The 22,382-nt window shown below is 40.1% G+C and overlaps 1 protein-coding gene across 3 annotated transcripts; it reads left to right on the forward strand.

The window, feature by feature from the left end:
- The first annotated feature begins 4,238 nt into the window (after nt 1-4,238).
- Nucleotides 4,239-21,896, forward strand: LOC133043730 (C-type lectin domain family 2 member D11-like). Of its 3 annotated transcripts, XM_061124905.1 has the most exons (7): nt 8,008-8,127; nt 15,499-15,626; nt 15,726-15,854; nt 17,090-17,265; nt 17,863-17,969; nt 19,433-19,536; nt 21,597-21,896. In XM_061124905.1, the coding sequence occupies exons 2-7, from the start codon at nt 15,572-15,574 to the stop codon at nt 21,707-21,709; spliced, it is 684 nt and encodes a 227-aa protein (XP_060980888.1). In that variant the 5' UTR covers nt 8,008-8,127; nt 15,499-15,571; the 3' UTR covers nt 21,710-21,896. The 3 variants fall into 3 exon arrangements, with proteins under 3 accessions (XP_060980890.1, XP_060980887.1, XP_060980888.1); XM_061124907.1 differs by lacking the exons at nt 8,008-8,127; nt 15,499-15,626 and adding an exon at nt 4,239-4,448; XM_061124904.1 differs by lacking the exon at nt 15,499-15,626 and having other exon boundaries at nt 7,966-8,127.
- Nucleotides 21,897-22,382: the final 486 nt, after the last annotated feature.

Below are 22,382 nucleotides of genomic sequence, written 5' to 3' on the forward strand. Positions count from 1 at the left end.
CCACATTTTGCTCCTGTAATACCTATAAAACCAAGTTATACAGAGGGGAAAAAAGATAAAATAAATTTTTATCAAGACTGGCCATTGTACTGCAAACAGTAGCTCTGCTCCTGGGTAGGTAGTCTGTCTAAATTAGAGTGGATGAAACCAATCTTTACTGTGTTGCTTATTGTGCCAGGGTACCTCTGAACAAGATTGATATATATGTATACGGTGATCTGGACAGCCTTGATATTTCCCTAACTTTGTGTACACTTTGTGCTTAGTCGTTCAGTCATGTCTGACTCTTTTGTGACGCTTTGGACCGCAGACTGCCAGGCTCTTCTGTCCATGAGGATTCTCCAGGCAAGAACACTGGAGAGGGTTGCCATGCCCTCCTTCAGGGATCTCCCCAACCCAGGGATCTAACCCAGGTCTCCTGCATTGAACAAGGATTCTTTACTGTCTGAGTCACCAAGGAAGCCCATGGATAATGGAGTGGGTAGCCTGTCACTTCTCGAGGGAATCTTCCTGATCCAGAAATTGAACTGGGGTCTCACGCATTGCAGGCAAAGTCTTCACCAGCTGAGCTACTAGGGAAGCCCCTTGTTTAAGCTCTAGACAGGTGTTTGCCTAAGTCAAGAGATACCTTCTCCAGGAGACCGTCCCCACCCAGGGATTGAACCTACAATTCCTGCAGTGGCAGGTGGATTCTTCACCAAAGCACCACCTGGGAAGCCAAACTCTACAGATGGATATTACCATCAGATTAAATATATTATTTGCAGCTGAAGATGGAGAAGCTCTATGATGGTGGTAGTTTAGTTGCTAAGTGGGTCTCAGTTGCGGCATGCAGGGTCTTTTTTTGTGGCATGGCTACTCTCTTAGTTGCAGCCTGAGGGTTTAGTTTCCCCACAGCATGTGGGATCTTAGTTCCCTGACCAGGGACTGAACCTGCTTTCTCTGCATTGGTAGCTGAATTCTTAACCACTAAACTACCAGGGAAGTCCCAATTATATTTACCCTTCAGCAAAGGTAGATAGATGGTTAAAAATTTTGTTTCAAAGGTTACTGTGGTCATAGCAAAGCAAAATTACAGACTTCAGCCTCTCTTTTTCTCTTGATGGTTTAGTGTTTAATTTGTTCAGCATTCTCTCCAGTGGTTTCTAGGTGCCTTTTTCAGACTTACACTTTAAGTTTAAAGGATTCTGACAGCAAATAATCTTGGCCCTTAACTCATGTCACACAGAACACACTAGAACTCCGAATATGTCACATCTTTGACTTCCAGTTCTAGTTTAAGGATGAGAGCAGGTTCCTAGGCCACTGAGCTAAAAACAGTGATAATGCTGACTGCTCTTTTAATTAAGAGACTCCATTTTAGGTTTATGAAAAAAAAAAAAAAGTTTTAGTTTTGGAAAAAAGCAAAAATGCAGAGAGTCCCCACAGGCATTTCTTTCTCATACACAGCTTCCCTTGTTTTAAACACATTATATTGTTTGTTTTATTGGCTACAGCTTATGAGCAAATTTTTCTACAATATTATGAACTGAAGTCCATAGACCACATTAGGGTTTACTCTTTATGTTCCATATGCTATGGCAAGCCTGGGCTTTCCTGTTGGCTCAGATAGTAAAGAATCCACCTGCAAGGCAGGAGGCTGGGGTTCAATTCTGGGTCAGGAAGATCCTCTAGAGAAGGGAATGGCTATCCTCTCCAGTATTCTTGCCAGGAGAATTCCTTGGACAGAGAAGCCTGGTGGCCTACTGTCCACGGGGTCGCAAAAAGTCGGACTCGACTGAGCAACTAACACTTTCACTTTCATAATGACATGAATTTGAAAGGGATAAAGGGACAAAGTAGGTAATTAAATGGTTAATCCCACTGGGGATTGTAAGTAAAAAAGTATGAGAATGGGCAACCCCTGTAAGTTAATGATTGTTTATGAAAGCAGGTTTGCTTAACTACAAAACCAAGCAGGATTGTTTAACAGCAAAACCTTGCAAAACAGAAGCATGAAATATCTCTCAAAACAATGAAACAATGATGGCAAGAGGCCCACATTCTACCTAGTGAGCTCAATAAGTTAATGACCCCTAGGACAAGCTCTCTGCACATATAAAATAACAATAAAATAGAAAGGTGACATTGAAAGTGAAAGACCCTCAGTACTGAAACTTGAAACAATTTTTCCATAGTGCCATGACTGTCCTGGCTTAACCACGCAGAGACAAGAAAACTCTCCAGCCTGATGTGAAGGCAGAGCTGATGATGGAAGCTTGACATCTACTCAAGAATGAGGAAAAAAGTGGTATTTTCCCCCTCCCTATTTTTCCAGTTTCCTTTAATATAAAACTATAGCCCACTAAGTTCTCAGGCACAGCACCCTCTCATCCACCCACTTGTTAGCGTCACAAATCTCCTATTCTAATAAATCAATTCTTTTTTTTTTCATATATTTTTATTAGCTGGAGGCTAATTACTTTACAATATTGTAGTGGTTTTTGTCATACATTGACATGAATCAGCCATGGATTTACATGTATTCTAATGAATCAATTCTTATCTATCACTTTGCCTCTCACTGGATTCTTTCTGTGCTGAGACATAAAGAACCAGAGCTCTTGAGAATGTCCCCAAACACCACCTAGTGGTTTTAAATCCATCATTACAGAACTACAGAGTATAGTTTCATTGCCTTAAAAATTCCCTGGCCTCCTCCTATTCATTCCTCCCAATTTCTCCACCTTGGCCCTTCAGACATATCTCTTCAACATCTCCATAGTTCTGCCTTTACCTGAATGTCAAATTGTTGAAATTTTACAGTATGTAGCTTTTTCATATTGCCTTCTTTCAATTAATAACCTGTATAAAATATTCTTTTTATGTTTTTTCTTCACTTGAGAACTTTTCTTAAAGTTCCTGAACATTATGCCATTGTTGGGAGTGTCTACAGTGCGTTTAGCCATTTATATATTAACAGGCATCTTGGTTGCTTCCAAGTTTTGGCAATCATAAATACAGCTGCTATAAACACACCTGTGTAAGTGTGCATAAACATCAGTTTTCAACTCATTTCTGTAAATGCCAAAAAGTGAGACTGTTGGATCATCTGGCAAGTATATTAATTTCATAAGAAACTGACAAACTGTCTTCTAAAGAGTCATCTGCTTTTTATTGTCATCACTTGGTGAAACTTCTAAATCATTTCAAGGATCAAAATAATTCACCAGGAAAAAAAAAAGTTGTTCATCAAAGATGGATTTCTGCCATCACTGTCTTGTTTTAAGAATGTTTGTAAACTCTGTTCCAACTGGACCAATCTCACTGTAGCAGATCCTCAGGGGTGAAATCTTATCTCCTCATGCAAGTCCAAAAAAGGGTAATGTAGACAGGTGATGATATATTTGCTGTTGCTGTTTAGTCACTAACTCCTATCCAACTCTTTTGCGACCCCATGGGCTGTAGCCCACCAGGCTCCTCTGTCCATGGGATTTCCCCAGCAAGAATACTGGGCTGGGCTGCCATTTTCTTCACCAAGGCATCTTCCTGGACTGGGGATTGAACCTGCCTCTCCTGGATTGTCAGGTAGGTTATTCATCACAGAGCCACCAAGGAAGCCTGATGATGTATTTAAGATCTTTCAAACATAAAAATGGAGTAACTCTGGTTCACACATACAAAATGGAGCCATATGGCCTTAGGTGGAGGTAGTTTCAGATGCCTTCTTGCATCTGAGAACTTGCATATGCATCACTGAGTACTTAAACTTTCTGAATTATATCAAACTCAAGACCATCACCAGACATTTTCAAAACAGTATCTGCAGGCAGTGCCAGGTGCAAACATAGTTTCAGAGTGCCTCCCTCCTACACCTGCAACAGTGTAACCATTTTGAACCCCAAACAGCTCCTGTTTAAACAAGCATGCTTATTTCTTCCCAACTCTAATCCTAATTTCTGACAATTTATATAACCTTGCAGTTTTTGGCCTTTATAACCTTTCCTCATTTTGTAGCCTCAGAACATAACAGCCTGATGTTTTGATCTGTGTATGATTTCCTGAGAACAGTGGTGCTAACAAGCCACAAACCAGGCCTTTTAGAGTAGGTTTGTGTGTGTGGGTGGGCGTTTCTATTCTCAGAGGTCTTGGTTACCACAGGTTGAACCTCAAAGAGACAGCACCTTATCCCCATCTCTGCTAGGCCAGGGAGACTCTCAGGCTATGGAGATTTATACAGACTTTCTCCTATTCTGCTAGGAAGGGACCCAGCGTGGCAGACAGCCTGAGCAGAGGGCTGTCCTCTTAGATCCACTGTTAGTCCACCAGGTCCCCATCAGGCGTTTGGCAGGTTGGAAAGGACCCAAAGGCCCTTCAACGGCAGGCATCCTGTTTACAAGCGTTCTGACTTCCTTTTCTGCCTCAACATCCTGAGAAACGAAACTCAGCAAGTGGGGCGTAACAATAGGGTGAGTGCGGAAGGTGGAGGGTGGTGGGGAGGGAGGGTTATCTAGTACCATCTGCTCTGTGGGCCTAATTTTCCAAACCCTGCATCCGGGGTCTCGCTTAGACCGTAGCAGACGGTTGAGACCTGGATGTGGGAGACAGCCGCGGATGGAGAGGGATGTGGTAGCCCCACAGGGAAGCTGGAGGAGCCGGGAGAGGGAGGCAGTCGCAGCCCTTAGACACCACATCCCCCTGTTTGGCCACCTCTGCTCCAGAGCAAAGTCATAGTGAAAGAGGAACCGCTACCGAGAGGAGAAGAGAAAGAAGAAGCTGCCTTCTTGGTCTCAAGCAGGTTGCAAACTCTCCAGGGCTGTTGCAGTAAGGGGTGAACATCTGGCCTGGTTGGGTGATTTGAAAAAAAATTGACTTGATTTCTCCCCAGATGGCTGTGCGCCTAAGCCGCCCTCTTCATAGGAGTTTGCAAAATTTTAGTGGGTGACTGGGAGATTCCTTAGGGTAAGCTCTGTGGTCTAGGGATTAAGGGCTTTGAAAGGCTGAAAGAAGGCAGCAGGCGTTCTTAGTGACCTGATTCAGGGTCTTTCCCCTTTTTATGTCTCCCTCTGCCTCGCTCCCAGGACTATATCTTAATTGAAAAGTTGAGATGCGTTTGGAACTGGCCTGAATTCCCCTCCTTTCCAGAAACACAAAAGTCCCAGTGTTCTTGGGGAGACTTGTCTTTCAGCTTTGTCTGAATAGCCTTAAGCTCCCTCTGGCAGAATAAGGGTGTTAAAAAAAAGAAAAAAGTTCCCTTCCTGGTGTCATGCAGGTTAAATGTGTCACCGTTTTCATAATATATTGCTTCTATTAACTGAAATTTCAGAAACAAAGACCTGGTTGAGAAGAAGACGCAGTTTTGGCTGGATTGTTAGAGCCCCAGCTTGGAGACACAGAGGCAGGAAGCTCTGAGTTGTGACTGACACACTAAAGGAAAAGGAGGAAGTTTATTTATTTAATCTTTTAAATGCGAGAAGCCATGGGTTCGTTACAAATCTTGTTTCTCAAGCATTAAAACTTCAGTTGATGAGAAGTGAAGTGTGTTAAGCAAGGACTAGTTGCACAAACACCAGAAAGGGAGGGAGGGAGATCTTGAGGGAGACAACAAGATTTCTCGGGATAACTTGAGGCCACAGGAATCGGCAGGTGTTGCTCTGTCCTTTTGTGTGGTACAATACAAATTTACAAAGAAGTTCTAGTTCTTGAATTCTGAAATCGGACCCTCGCCTTCCAGCTCCATTTTCGTATGCTGAGCACTCCATTATAATGATCACTTTATTATAATTTCACTTTGTCGTTGCTCTTAGCTCTGTCAGGTTTTCGGTGGTACTATAAACTGTAATTTTTTAAAATGTCCCTCTCTTGACTAGACACCAGAGAAGACACTAACCTTCCTCAGCCATTCTGGGAAATCCATCCAGACCTCTCCCACACAAGACCCAGATGCCTGCTTCGTCCTCTTCATCAGAATTTGCAGAGCTTTTGTTTCCCAGCACCTACCATAGTAGTGAACAATCTGCAGATATTTGGTGACTGGATAATAAGTGATTAGTAATGCAAAAAACATGGAAAAAATGAGGCTGCCACTCTGACTAGATACGTTACACAGCTGCTACAATATATAACCTAAATTTTGTTGATAGCACAGTATATATTTACTTATCACTCATGTAGCTGTGAAATATAGGTGTTTCTAGTTAGAACACAGTTTTCTTCCATGTGGAAATTCAGGGACATAGGTTTATTTTATCTTGAGACTGTGCTACCTCTAAGATCTCCTTGTTTTTTTTTTTTTTTTTTTCCATGAACAGAAAAAGACAATGGTTTTTGTGAAGACATGTCTGAGCTTGGGTGGCCCCAACCTGCAGGGACTTGAAACAGGACTTTGGTTTCTGGCCAGAGATTGAAGTCAGGCCGAGTGCTGAATCTTGGCCATTAGGATTCATTTCCAGAAAATGAATTTCCACAGAGAAACCAAAACTAGTGAAACAAGTGAAACATTTATTAGGAGGGAAGAGAGTACATGTGAATAGGCACACACTGGCAAGCACAGAGCGTCGGGTCCTTGTGGTACTTTGAATCACTTTTATGAGATTTTCTTCTGGGTTGCCTTTGGCCAAACATCTTGCTTTGGCCGATTCTGAGTCCATGTTTGGTATATATCAGTGTCCGCCCATGTGTGTACCCACATTAGCCAAGTTGGGTTCTAGTGAAGAGGCCTGTAGGCAGGTTGACATTACTCCCATTTTGATCTACAAAGAGACTTGCTATGGGTGTATTCTTGGAAAGTTCCTCTGGACCTTGAGAGTGAGAAAAGTACTATCTCATATCCGGGCAGGGCTTAGCTCCTCCTCCACTTTGTCTTGGGGTATCTGTCCACAGGGGACAAAGTCCAGCTGTAGAGCCCTGAGTCCATTTAGCTCCTGCCTCATGTTCATTTCCAACAGCACAAGAGATGACTCTAAACGTGGCCACCTGATGTGAAGAGTTGAATCTTTGGAAAAGACCTTGATGCTGGGAAAGATTGAAGGCAGGAGGAGAAGGGGATGACAGAGGATGAGATGGTTGGATGGCATCACTGACTCAATAGACATGAGTTTGAGCAAGCTCCAGGAGATGGTGAAGGACAGGGAAGCCTGGCGTGTTGCAGTCCATGAGGTCGCAAAGAGTTGGCATGACTGAGTGACTGAACAACAACATGTATATTTTTGGAAGGTCTGCACCCAGTGACATAGTGACACAATGTTGTTCAGTGGCTAAGTCATGTCCAACTCCTTGTAACCTCGAGGACTATAGCACACCAGGCTCCTCTGTCCTCCATTATCTTCCAGAGTTTGCTCAGAGTCATGTTCATTGAGTCAGTGATACTATCTGACCATCTTATCCTCTGGCACCCCTTTCTCCTTTTGCCTTCTGAAAAGACCCATCATCAGGGTCCTTTCCAATGAGTTTAAGTTTTTCACATCAGGTGGCCACAGTATTGTAGCTTCAGCAACAGTCAATGAATCTTCAGGACTGATTTCCTTTAGTATTGACTGGTTTGATCTCCTTGCCCTCCAAGGTACTCTCAAGAGTCTTATTGAACACCGCAGTTCAAAAGCATCAATTCTTTGGCACTTAGCTTTCTTTATAGTCCAACTCTCACATCCATATATGACTACTGGAAAAACCACAGCTTTGACCAAATGGACCTTTGTTGGCAAAGTAATGTCTCTGCTTTTTAATATGCTGTCTAGGTTGGTCATAGCTTTTCTTCCAAGGAGCAAGTGTCTTTGAATTTCATGGCTGCAGTCACTATCTGCAATGATTTTGGAGCCCAAGAAAATAAAGTCTGCCACTGTTTCATTGTTTCCCCATCTATTTGCCATGAAGTAATGTGACTGGACACCATAATCTTAGTTTTTTGAATGTTGAGTTTTAAGCCAGCCTTTTCACTCTTACTTTCATTAGCATGCTCTTTTGCAATGAGAGGTGGAGTCTGAACTGGGAGGGTGGAAGACTGGTTTAACTCAAATGTTAACAGAATTTCCTTTCAATTCACATTTCCTGCTGTGAAACTGCTGAGAAAAACCAAAATGACAGAGGCATCTTTAAAAATCTTAGAGACAGGCCCTACCTGTAGAGAGGACAGGAAGGCGCTGAGATCTGGTAAGGTAAAATTGATACACTTTGAAAAAACAGGAGTTGGGGAAGGGAGTTCTTATACTACTGAGCACTGACAGCAGAGGAGAAATTGTGCTTCAGAAGTATCAGTACTTCACAGTTAACCTCCATAGAAGGAGAGATGTTTTGAGGTTCTAGAGGTGGGTGAGAGGGAAAGTGTGTAATTGTTATATTAGTTATTCTGCTTCTGGATATGTTACTTAAATATTACTGCACAGTGAATTATGTTATAGGAGGTTAAGAGAAAAATGGTCTTTGGGTTTTGTTTTTAATTAGTCTTTGTATTTTCTCCAGGTTGCTGGCTACTTGCATTCTGGCAACTCACATTGTATTGTTAAATAATAGATGATCATATTCCAGAGGTGATGGCAAACAGACACCAACAATTTTGTAATACATATACTAATAAAAGTTACCCATACCTCCTATATAGCACAGGGAACTCTGCTCAATATTATGTAACAACCTAAGTGGGAAAAGAATTTGAAAAAGAATAAACACATGTATATGTTAAAAAAAATTAACCATGACACCTATGCTGTAGTCTGTTTGAAACTAATAATAATATATTTGGAATCTGTTATTTTTTAGACACAGAGCTACAAAGACAGATTGTATTTAGACCCTGCCTTTAGGGCTTCATCATCTCAGAGACAGACAAATGAGTTACTACAATTTGATGTGATTTGTACTACGAGGTATTTAATGAAACCTAGGGAATTGGTGATGGCTTTACTTGTGAAGTGACTTTTGATCTGGGCTTTGAATGAGTTGTCACATTTTCTGGAAGAAATATGAGTAAAGTCACAATTTTGTGTTCAGAAAAAATCTAAACAAGTATAAAAGTATATTTTCTTACCCTTGGGCACAAAACTGTCCTGAAAATTTTTCTTTTGGAATTAAGGGTAAATGTGATTTTCAATGATATCATTAAGTGTTTCAGATGAAATCTGTTGAGGCTCATTTATGTGTTCAAAGGACTTTCCCTTTGTCTCTCCCTCTGGCTTTCTCCAGCATTCCCAAGTTGTTCAGTGGGTAAAGAATCTGCCTGCAATTCAGGAGATGCAGGTTTGATCACTGGGTGGGAAGATCCCCTGGAGGAGGGCATGGCATCCCACCCCAATATTCTTGCCTGGAGAATCCCATGGACAGTGGAGACTGGTGGTCTATAGACCATGGGGTCACAAAGAGTCGGGCACAACTGAAGTGACTGAGTAAACATGCACTGTCTCTCTCTTGCTTTATGTCTCTCTCTGTCTCGTGGGCTCCGGTGTACTTCTGTGTTCTCTCTCTTTTTTCATTCTTTGGACTTTTGATTATAGCACATCTTCAGCTAAGCTTTATATCATCCTATTTAGAATACATTACCAAAGTAGTTTACATAATGTGTCTTACCAGAAATTTTCAGAAGTGATCATAAAAATGACATGAGCATCTCTTAAACATAACCATTTTAGTTAAATTAAGGGATTTCCTGGTGGCTCAGATAGTATAGAGTCTGCCTGCAATGTGGAAAACCTAAGTTTGATCCCTGGGTTGGGAAGATTCCCTGGAGAAGGAAATGGCAACCCACTCCAGTATTCTTGCCTGGAAAATCCCCTGGAGGAGGACACCAGGCTCTTCTGTTCATGGGATTCTAAAGGCAAGAATACTAGAGTGGGTTGCCATGTCCTCCTCCAGGGGATCTTCTGGACTCAGGGATCAAACCCATGTATCTAATGTCTCCTGCATTGGCAGGCAGGTTCTTTACTGCTAGTACAACTTAGGAGCTGAGAATTAATTTCTTATTGTTCTTTAAAGAGACTTTGTTAGATAAAATCATGAATAATTATTGATTTTTAAAAAGTTACCTGCAAAAACTGGGACTGCTGGTGTATAGATCCTTTGTAATTTATTTATTTCTATTTTTAAAAATTTCAATCTTTGGTAGCTTAAAAGCAGATGTAGAGTTTGAAAGTAGGAATTGGACCTAAACCTATCCACCAGCAAATTCTTTAGCATTTTTAGTTTATAGTAAATTTGATGATAAAGAGAAAGAACATAGCTTATGCATGTTTGTTCTTCAGTCCAGGAGAAAGAGTACTTTTTATAGCTTTTACTGAACTTCTATTTTCTGCTAAAAATATGCATTTCCTTCTTTCTTCTTCCATTCTCCCCTCTCCCTGAACTTTACCTTTTATCTGGGACAATGGGATATTCAAGTTCCTGAAACACAGGATTCATGCTTAATGAAAACAAAAGTTCTTGCCAAATGTTAATGGCAAGCCACGTAGGTGAAACTACTTGAGCAGTGCAAAGGTGAAATCTATTTTTTTGAAAACTTAAACTGTCCCTGTAAGTTAACTAAGTTTTCTAGGACATGAAACTAAAAGTTAAAACCAGTAGACCAGTAATATGGTTCATTTCTCTGTTCTTCTGTAAGATAATTCCTATTATCACTTTTCAAGCTAGAGATTTGCAGGTTTTTGTGTTGAGTATAATATAAGAGGCATACGAATTTAGAGGGAGACAGAAAGAGAATGCACCTTAGGAGAGTGTCATGGAGGAAGGAAATTTCCTCTGCTCTTCTTAATTAAATTAACATGAGACAGGTAGCAAGGGAAAATCAAAAAGTTGAATAACATGTTTACGTGGGACAGACCCAGGCAAACTGAGTAACTGGCCAAAATGGCTAGAAACTTCACCTTAAATGCCATCTCCAGCTAAATACGAAAGATGTTAGGGGTAGTAGTTTGGGACTTCAAAGGGACGGGAGGTAACTGAGATAGAAATGGAAAACCAAATGTTTGGTGAGTAAAGGTTTGCAGTGCTGTGCAGAGATAATGATCTTTAGGGACACAGTGAACTCTGATCTCCAGGCCCTGCTCAATGTCCCTCACAAACTCCGCCCCTATTCTTTGCAGATATTTCTGGTGGCAGCTGTATTCTGGGGACAGATGCTACCTAAATTCTTTTAGGCAGTTAGGGGGAGGACCAAAGTTTCTTCTTGAGTTTTTTATGGGCTTTGATGGTTTTCAGCTCAAAATAATCTACATCCCAAGGAAACATTCCTGAGGTGGGAAATTTTATTCCCCTACCAAAAGAAGTAGAAGAGAAGTAAATATGTAAGAAAGAAAAGTGGAACATGAAGCAAGGGAGGATGTTGGGAGCAAGAAGTAAGGAAATAAAGGAGAAGAAAAAGAGGGGACTTTTAGAAGATCCAAAGGGGGCAAATAGAAGATTCAGTGGAGAGATATAAGGGGAGATTTTCATCTCACTTTTTTAACAATGAAAAAAATTATGGAAGTCATAACATATTGAGTTTCTAAGAGGGTTGTGCTTTAAGGTACAGCCAGAAAGCTTGAAGGTTGAGATTTTTATATGGAGTCCAAATCCAAATGTCATTGTATAGCATTTAAATAAGCCAATCCTGTATTCTTTCCCCTGTCTAGCATTTAAACTGAGCGCCCCCCACCCCCCCGCCACCGCCATCATTGTGAAAGATGCACGTGAAGTGAGAGAAATGTAGTGGTTAAAGAAAGTCAGCAGAAATTTTTAAAAAATATAAGTGACATTCAGTAAAATCCATTCTTTCTTTTTCAAAAATATTCATTTTATTTGGTATTTCAAAAAGTCATATTTTTCTGTAGCTAATTTATGAATGTTGATCTTTAGTTGACATTCAGAAGATAAGATTCCACCCAGCAATCCCACTACTGGGCATATACCCTGAGAAAATCACAAAAAGACACATGCACCCCAATGTTCACTCCAGCATTATTTAGATTAGCCAGGATATGGAAGCAACCTAGATGTTCATTGACAGATGAATGGATAAAGAAGTTGCAGTACATATATACAGTGAAATATTACTCAGTCATGAAAAGGAATGAATCTGAGTAAGTAGAAGTGAAGTGGATGAACCTCTAGAGCCTGTTACACAGAGTGAACTAAGTCAGAAAGAGAAAGATTAATATAGTATATTAATGCATATGTATGAAATCTAGAAAGATAGTACTGATGAGCCTATGTGCAGGGCAGCAAAGGAGACACTGACATAAAGAACAGACTTTTGGACACAGTAGGAGAAGGAGAGGGTGTGATGATTTGATAGAATAGCATTGAAAAATATATATTAGCATATGTAAAATAGATAGCTAGTGGGAGTTTGACATATGATACAGGAAACCAAGAGCTGGTGCTCAGTGGTAACCTTGAGGGATGGAGTGGGGAGGGAGGGGGAAGCTTAGGAGGGAAGGGGCATGTTTGCCTATGGCCAATTCATGTTGATGTATGGCAGAGGCCATAACAGTATTGTAAAGTAATTATGCTCCAATTGATTTAAGTAAATAAAAAAGCAAGCATCATATATTAATGCATATATACGGAATCTAGAAAAATGAACGTATTTGCAGGGCAGGAATGGAGATGCAGACATAGAGAATGGACTTATGGACATAGCAGGGGAAGGTGAGTAGGACAAACCGAGAGAGTAGCATGGACATATATACACTACCATCTACAAAATGGATAGCTAGTGGGAAGCTCAGGGAGCTTACTTCAGTCAGGACTCTGTGATGATCTAGAGGGGTGGGATGGGAGGGTGGGAGGAGGCTCAAGAGGGAGGGGATATATGTATACTTATAGCTGATTCATGCTGTTGTGTAGCAGAAACCAGCACGACACTATAAAACAACTATCCTTCAATTAAAAATAAACTTAAAAAAATAAAAGTCATTCTTTTGGTGTACACTTCTAGTTTTGACAAACACATATAGTTGTGTAGCCACATCACAATAATTATAAAGAACAGTTCTGCCCACACCCACACCTTTGTAAACATTGCTTTCCTCTCTGTCCATCCTTTGATAAAAACTGATCTGTTATCTTTTCTTATACTCTTGCTTTAGAAGAATGTCGATGGAGTCTGACTTTTTTCACTAAGCATTGTGCATTTGAAATTCATTCATATTGTACTGTGTTATCGATAGCGTAGTGTTAAGAAGGAGAGATATTATTTACAAGGACTCCTGCAATAGGAAAGGTGCTCTGAAAAAGGTTCTTATTTTATAGATCAAGAAGTGGGTTGGACCCTTTTTGGGGAAGAGAGCATGAAGTGTAAAGAGTAGGTGATATCCTGAAGTTAGCAGCTGCCACTTGTGTGCCAGGGACATGAACTCATGATCACACATGAGCTATGATGCATCTCACTTCTCTTTTTAGAGCTTGTTTACATTTTCAGGCAAACCAGACTTTGGGGGTTTTGGGGGGAGAGCGAGCCTCACTAAAATTTAACAAGCCATAGAAAAATAAGAAATGAGCAATTGTGAATATGAAGTCAAGTTTTTCTTTTCTCCTAGTACCAAGTGGTGTTTGTTTATCTTTCTATCAGCTGAAGGATATTTGAATTGTTGCCAATTTTGGTGATGATGAATAAAAAGGTAAAGTGAAAGTCACTCAGTCGTGTCAGACTCTTTTGTGACCCCATGGTCTATACAGTCCATGGAATTCTGCAGGCCAGAATACTGGAGTGGGTAGCCTTTCCCTTCTCCAGGGGATCTTCCCAACCCAGGGATCGAACCCAGGTCTCCCGCATTTACAGGTGGATTCTTTACCAGCTGAGTCACGAGGGAAGCCCAATAATGAATAAAGTTAACATAAATATTCAAGTCTAGATTTTTGTGTAAATGGAAGTTTTCATTCCTCTAATATAGACCCCAAGGGATTCTTGCATTGCTAGGGCGTATGGTAAGGATATGTTCACCACACCTAACTGCCAAGCTGTGTTGCAAAGTGGCTATACAGTTATATTTCCGACAGTTCATGAGAATTCCATTTGTATCTTTTTTTCCCTATCACTTAGTTTTGCTATTTTATTTGCCACTCTGATGCACATATTGTGGCAGCTCACTGTATTTTATTATTTTTCCCTAATGACTGGTTATGTTGGTTTCTTGATTCGTGGCAGCCAGCAGGGAAGTCACAGGAGCTGCCTAGGGCTGCTAGAGCCAGCAGTCACTGGAGTGAAAGGAGGCCTTAGTTCCCAGGAGCCTGGGGGAACCTGGTGTCACAGGAGTCTCTTGGCTCACTGGAGCTGGCAGGCACCTGGGAGAGGGGGCCTTGGTTGCTGAGTTTGCGGGGAGTCATACAGGGCTACAGGAGTCAGACTGATGGGAAAGGCAGATCTGGGATGTGTAGTGAAGGCAGGTGCTGTTTTACTCCCCTTTTCCCATGGGGAATGCGTCTCTGTGCTGGACTGCCCAGTCCTGAGGGCAGGGTTTGGGGGGCCTGGACCCCAGGACTTCATCAGGAGCCAAGTGTCACAGGAGCCCCACCTGGAGCTGCTGGAATTGGCAGATGCAGCGGGGAGACAGGAGCCTGGCTCCTAGGAGCTCACAGGAAGCCCGGGCTGGAACCTGTCTGAGGCTGCATCGTCTGCTGGGATGGCTGCAGTGCAAGGAGCTGGGATGAGGCAGGGGTGGGTGTGCCTGGAATCCTTGGCTCTGGGGAAGGTATTTTAATGTGCAGATCATTTTCAAATTGATATTTCTACTGGGAGGAGAGTGGATATGACTTCTAGAAGCACTTTCACGTCTTTCTAATCTTTTGGCCTTTTTTACTTTTGCTTTATTTACTTTTCTTGCCTTATTGGCACTCATAGAACCTCTAGTAAAATGGTCAATTGGATTGGTGAGAGCAGACATCCTTGCCTTGTTCCTGATCTTTGGGGGAAGGCCTTCACTTTTTCACCATTAAGTATCATATTAGCGGCACTATTTCTATGAAAAGTGAAAGTTCAGTTCATAATTTGTTGGGCTTTGTTATTTTGGATGACTGTTACGTTTTTCCACATTTTATGTCATACTTATTGACATGGTCATATCCATTTCTTTCTTTCTTTTCTTTTTTCATTTATTTTTATTAGTTGGAGGCTAATTACTTTACAATACTGTAGTGGTTTTTGTCATACATTGACATGAATCAGCCATAGATTTACATGTATTCCCCATCCCGATCCCTCCTCCCACCTCCCTCTCCACCCGATTCCTCTGGGTCTTCCCAGTGCACCAGGCCCGAGCACTTGTCTCATGCTTCCAGCCTGGGCTAGTGATCTGGTTCACCCTAGATAATATACATGTTTCTATGCTGTTCTCTCGAAACATCCCACCCTCACCTTCTCCCACAGAGTCCAAAATTCTGTTCTGTACATTTCTTTTCTCTTATTCTGTTAATATGGTGAATTATATTGATTAGTTCTCTAATGCTCCTCTTAGAACTTCTAACCAAATTTGTTATTTATGGAGGTAAATTTGGATTGTGTGTATGTTGCGTTTTCATCCTGGTTTCTAGTCTGTCTGTTTCTTACTCTCTTATTAGCTCTTCTTACAATAACTGGAAGACTCTCCAGGGGAAAAATACTGTTTCCTTATCTCTGGGTCGCTTTTCAGCCATGGCCATCTCTCCTGGATGTGGACCTTTTGTGAGGGATTTTGACAATAGGGGAGGTGAGGTACAGCTGATTTTACATGTGGATTCTGTGATACATTGAAGTTTTTCTTTCTAATGCTTCCATGAGATTGAGATTATGACATTTCCATTTACAGGTAAAGATTTCCGAAAGAAATGCCTAGCAATGATATCTCCTGTTACACCTGCCAAGCTTTACTGCTGCATCGTGATTATCTTTGTGCTTATAGCCCTAGATGTGGTGTTATTTTCTGTTTGGGTGGCAGGTGAGTTACCTGTTCTCCATGCTCTTTGCACATTCACATTGTAAATAAATATTTATTGAGCTCCATTATATGCCAGGGTGTGTGAAATGCTTGAGGTGTATCAGTGAACAAAACACTCCTATTCTATTAATAGCAGGAAGATGCAGATGTTATAGTATAGGTTAACAGGTTGAGATAAATGTAAGTGTCCAGGGCAAGCCTCCTTGAGAAAACGACTGTTCAGCAAACTATTGAAGGAGATGAAGGAGCCACTGGGCATGTGGGGAATGCATTCCAGATGGCAGGAACAAGTAGAATGAAAGGAGGAAGCTCCGGGTAGGTTTGAGGAACAGCACGGAGGCTTCTACAGTTGAAGCAAGGTGAGAATGAGGAAGAGTAATGGGCTGGGGGTCAGGGAGGTCACAGCCTAATGAGTCAGGTAAAGACTTCGGCTTTTAATCTGAGTTCATTGGGGGGTAGCAAGAAGAGGGAAATTGTAGGAGAGGAATGCCATGATCTGAATTTCATTGTAGAATAATATTTTGACTGCTACATTGAGAATCATGTAATGTGTATATTTATTAACATAATAGTTTTCATAGAACATTCTATTCTGAGGCAAATCCTCAATATAATAAAATCACTTGGGAAAAGCAACTACCACTAGTTTGTACTCAGCAAGTGATCACAGATCTCAATATTCCATTTTCCCAGAAACCAAAAACGACCTCAAAAGACTTGTTGTTTTGGCAAGCAGTTAAGTGATTTCCAAGTATTGAGTAAAAGTTGGTGTTTTATAAATGACTAAGGCTGATAACATTCTAAGAGGCATTAGAACTGCACTTGAGAATATGTTCCTGGAAGTAAAATAAGATGAGAGAAAATTATGTAGTGGATGGTGCCAAAATACATTTAAAGGAAAACTATTCATTTGGAAAAACAGACAAATTTGGGCTTGGGAAACATTTCTAAGAATCTGTCTACCTGTAGAAAGTAGCCCCAGTTCACATTTTGAGAAAAGCAAAAGATTATTAGCCAAGGCCATAAAAGTACAAGAGTGTAGTTGCTCTTTGGCCATGCTTTTTTTCAAAACCCTCATTTTGGAATTGAGTTATACTGTACTTCCATATACATGTACACACATGTGTATATACATATGTAAAAAAAGACTGACCTCAGGATGGTAAGTGGAAAAATAGATAAAAGGGATAAGAAAATTTATTTGATATGCTTCACTGTTTCTGTCCAACTTTTAGTGAGAAGCAGAGAGCCAGACTCACATGTTCTGTATGTCACTTGCCCAAAAGGATGGATTGGATTTGGGTGTAAGTGTTTTTATTTTTCGGAAGACTCAAAGAGTTGGACATTCAGTCAGACATTCTGTACTTCACTGGGGGCTGTTCTTGTTCAGTTTGAAACCGAGGAGGAGCTGGTAAGGAATATTTTTGGATCATGTTCTTTGTTAAATACTTAGCCCCTGATAAGGATGTAGGCTGCACGGTGACAGCTGAAAAAAGAGGAAGAATCCCATTCCAGGCAGACTTGGGGGCTTGGAGTGCATATTAGTGCCTGATATTTCTTGGGTATGTCCTCTGCCTGGAACCGTGTGAGACAGTTTAGACACATTCTCTGATGTAATCCTCATGGTTAACCTTCAAATTAGATATATTGTTCCTGTTGTAAAAACAAAGTTTGGTAATCATGTAATTTATCATCCAAATTGGGACATTTGGGGAGTGAAAGTGACAATATTATGTTGGTATGTTGGAAGTGACAATATTATGTTGGCACCACAGGCATAACCTGAGACTTTCCCAGTCAAATTGGGATGTGTGATCAACTTAATGTAATTTAGGATCAGAGATGTTTGAGTGACTTAAGCTGAGAACTGGGGACTAGACTTCTCCCTTCAGTGTCTAAGCTTCTCAGTTATATCAGGCTGTCATCCAAAGAGAGAAGGCTGGGGGGAGGAGGACTCAAGGGTAAAATGAAGGAGACATGTGTTTTTGCTTTCTGTGTTTTATAATAGAACTTTCTGAAAAGATACAAAGACTCTTCCGACCATTGGATTGGCCTTAGCAGAGAATCATCACATCATCCTTGGAAGTGGACAGACAACTCTACATATAATGCCTCGTAAGTTTTTAGGCTGCCTTCTATTGTATGAATATGTAGTTATGGGTGTGAGTTGTATTTATGGGAATGTAAATGTAATATCATGGAAGGTTTCCTGTACTATGATGTAATAAATAGAAATCCTTTGTATGCTCTTCTGTTTATTAGCAGTGCCTTTGGGAAAAGTTTACATAGCGTGTTTTCAGTTGAAATCTTTAGCATGATGATGACATTAGACATAGTTCTGCTTTCACTCACTGACTTAAACCGTGCTGAAATCCGTATTTAGAATGTAGAGAGAACAGCTGAGGTACTCTGGGGTCCTATAGTCTTGGAAAGCCACTGAAGAATGGGTATCCATAGACCCTCAGTCCACTCTGCCAGCTGCTGTGTTTATTCCTAAAAGGAAGGTTGTCAGAGACCCAGAGGGAATCCTTCCTGTGATAATTTATCTCTGGAAGAAACTTACATCTTGGGTTGTGAACACTTCAGTGGGGGAGGTCTTAACTGTAACCATTACACTGGAGCAGACAGAATAAAAAGGGGCAATCATTTCCCTCAATCAAAGCCAAGTCCATTTAAGAATTTACTAGTAAGTACATACTTTTATTTTCACACATGTATGAAACAGGTCAGGAGAACACTGAAAATTATCTTCAGTGAAGGCCAATGAAAATAATCAATAAACGATCAAAAATAAAAGAATAGAAAAGAGTTTTATTTCAGCCAAGCTGAGGACTAGCCCAGAAGGAAGCCTGCCTCCCAGATCACTCTGAGAAACTGCTTCAGAGAAACAGGGTTTCTAGCCCAGTTTTATATTTTGTCAGGAGAGAGAACATTAAACAAGTCAGGGTCACATTCCTTCAAGATTTCAAATGAAAGAAAGAACAGACCAGCACATACAGAGCAGGTCAGTACAGCCTTGGCACCTGGGAAGGGAGTCTTATCATTGAAGGAGGACCAGCACTAGTGTCCCCACAAGACAGACATTTAACCTTTATTTTTAACATGGACATTTTTTACTTCTGGTCAATGTGCCCTTTTCTTTAGTCATTAAAGCAAAAGTACAATACATGTTTGATAGGCCACAAACAGGGTTTTACAGATGGCCTAAAATTAAAGTTAACTCATGTATAAGCCAGAATGACTTCCCTACATTTCAATATATGAAAATTTCTTTTATCTCCACCTATGGCAGCAGTTCATTTGGCCACAACAGCAAGCACTAAATAACTAGTCAACAGTATAACTGGATTTGGGATGGGCAGTGATAATCTTCTGATATTCAGGTAGGGAGTTTGAGAATATAAAAGGAACTAAATATAGAAATGATGTATATGTACTAAGAAGCCATATGAAGACAGATTTTTACTTTTTTCTGGTTCACATTAAAAATACCTGGAGTAGGGGTGTGGAAGAATATGAGGAGGAAGGAATGCAGATGTCTAACCTATGCTTTTTAATATTTTTGTGTTTGGTTTCAGATTTGTCATCACAGGAACTGGGGAATGTGCCTACCTGAATGACGTTAGAATTAGTAGTTCCAGGGTATACGCAAATAGAAAATGGATTTGCAGCAAGACAAATAGTAATGTCTCCATACCCTTAAGTACTTCAAGGTCTTTTTAGGGAATTTCACACACCATTTCCAAGAGATGCATTGCAAGTTGCTATATACAGTTGCTGCTGTATTGCCTGATCTGCCGAAAATTTATCATCAAAATTCACTTATAGTATTTGTTAACAGTGAAGAAGTAAGCTATTCTTGAATGATATAGGGATTTGGAAGAACATAATTCTAAGTGTTAAATAATGTATGCGCTAAGTCGCTTCAGTCGTATCTGACTCTTTGTGACCCTATGCACAGTACCCCACCAGGCTCTTCTGTCCATGAGATTCTCCAGGCAAGAATGCTAGAGTAGGTTTCCATGTCCTGCTCCAGGGGTTAAATAATATGAGTTGATAGTTATATTTGAACCTGATAACTGTGAATGGATAGAGAAGCCTGACGTGCTGCCGTCCATGGTGTCGCAAAGTTTTGGACATGACTTAGCGACCGAACAACAAAATATGAATGAATTCCTCTTTTGTTAGACAGATAGCACTGTTCTTTGCACACATGGGACCATAAAAATAACTACGATAGCCGAAACCATGCAAAATGATAATGAGAAATTTATAACTGGCTAACACATTCAAAATCCTCTTAGTATCGGTTATAAATATATAGGGAAATTTTCGAAAGCACTAAGACTTAGGACTCCCTGGTGGTCCAGTGGCTAAGACTCCATGCTTCCAATGCAAGGGGGCTGGGTTTGATCCCTGGTCAAGGAACTAGATCCCACATGCCACAACTAGAAGGTCCCATGTGCGGCAACTAAAGATTCCCGCATGCTGCACAGCAAAGTAAATCAGCTATACAGAACATGGAATCTTTAGTTGCGACATGTGGGATTACGCTCCAATGGAAAGGAAAAACAAAATGAAACACTTTTTACAACAAAGAGCAGAGAAAAGAAAGAAAAAAAAAAAAAGAGAAATCACAGAAGTTGGCAAAAAAAAGAAAACAAAGATTCCACATGCTGCAAGGAAAATTGAAGATCCCATGTGCCATGACTAACATGTGGTGCAGACAAATAAATTTTTTAAAAATTACCAAGACTAACATTACTTTTAGATTTTATATTTTAAAACAGTAGAATGAGAAACACTGGAAAAGTGTTTTTTACACTTATTCTCAGTGTTCATGTTTTTAATTACAGTGTGCTAAATAAATATATATATACCAATTTTTTATTTAACTTTATCAGATTTAAAATATCTTGTTTTTATCCCACTTACATCACAAATAGTTAAATACTTCTACTAATGAAGGCTGTGATACCCAAATTTCAGAACTGTTTACATATTATTGAGTTTTAAGAAATAAAATGTTTTAAATTTTTACAGCATTAGCTACACTGTGCTCATGAGTGCCAAAAAGGATGAAATAGCAATTTATAATGCATTCTTGCTTGTTATTGGGTTGGCCAAAAAGTGTGTTCCAGTTTTTCCGTAACATGTTAAACATGGAAAAACCTGAATGAACGTTTTGGCCAATCCAATACTTCCATTTCTCCCATCTCACTTGTATATTTCTTGATTTCTTCTTTTGTAAAAAATTTTTTTTTCCATTTATTTTTATTAGTTGGAGGCTAATTACTTTACAATATTGTAGTGGTTTTTGCCACACATTGACATGAATCAGCCATGGATTTACATGTGTTCCCCATCCTGATCCCCCCTCCCGCCTACTTCAGGTATACAGCAGAGTGAATTAGCTATGCAGGTACATGTGTGCATTCTTTTATAGACTATTTTCCCTATACGAATTCACACAATTTAGGGTGACATTCCCTGTGCAATATAGTACGTTCTTAACAGATATAGTACGTTCTACGTTTTGTAGAGAGTTGTGTGTATACCTCAATCTCAATCTCCAAATTTATCCCTCTCCACTCCTTTACCACTAGGTAACCATAAGTTTGATTTCTACATCTTTGACTCTATTTCTGTTTTGTATATCAGTTCATTTGTACCGTTTTTTAGATTCCATGTATAGGCGATATCATATGATGTTTGTCTTATCAGTTTCCTCTTTTTGTGCAGTCACCCAGCCATTTCTGACCTTTTGTGACCCCATGGGCTGCAGAACTGGAGAAGAAAATGGCAACACACTCCATTATTCTTGCCTGGAGAATCCCATGGACAGAGGAGTCTGATGGGATCACAAAGGGCCGGACACGACTGTAGTGACTTGGCTTGGCATGGTAGGGACTGCAGAACACAAGGCTTTGTGATTCTTGTAATACTTTTTGTAAATCTTGTAGTATTCTTGTGAAATTTTGATAAAGTCAGTTTTGTATCTATTTTTATATATTGTATAATTATATTTTTATACATACTTGAGATTATGTATTTGTTTTATTTTTTTCTTGTCTTACAATCATTTTGCCTCAGGTTTTCTAAGATTCCTAGACTATCTAGCTCACTTCTATATTCTCAGAGACTAGTACAATGTCTCAAATACTGAATATGGTCTAAACATACCTGTGAATATATAATGCCTTCAAGACCTTGAGATTCTGCTCTGTTTTCTTGGTTTCTGCTACTTTTTTTTTTTTATATAAAGAAAGCTAAATTTCCACAAAAATCTGGAAGATAAAATAAATCAATTAATAGATTTTGTATGGATAAACTTGATGTGATAGCTTACAAATGATGTTTGAGTCAAATTGTGACCCTAACTGGCTTAGTATTCTTTTACAAACTAATTTTCAAGCCATGCATTCCATCTTTTAGCTATGAACTTTGTAAATTAAATAGCCACTCAAAGCAGAGTAATAATCCATTGTGTATATGTACCACTGCTTTCTTATCCATTTGTCTGCTGAT

This window comes from Dama dama, chromosome 22 (genome assembly GCF_033118175.1).
Source record: "Dama dama isolate Ldn47 chromosome 22, ASM3311817v1, whole genome shotgun sequence".
In the NCBI taxonomy this organism is placed as follows: Eukaryota; Metazoa; Chordata; class Mammalia; order Artiodactyla; family Cervidae; genus Dama; species Dama dama.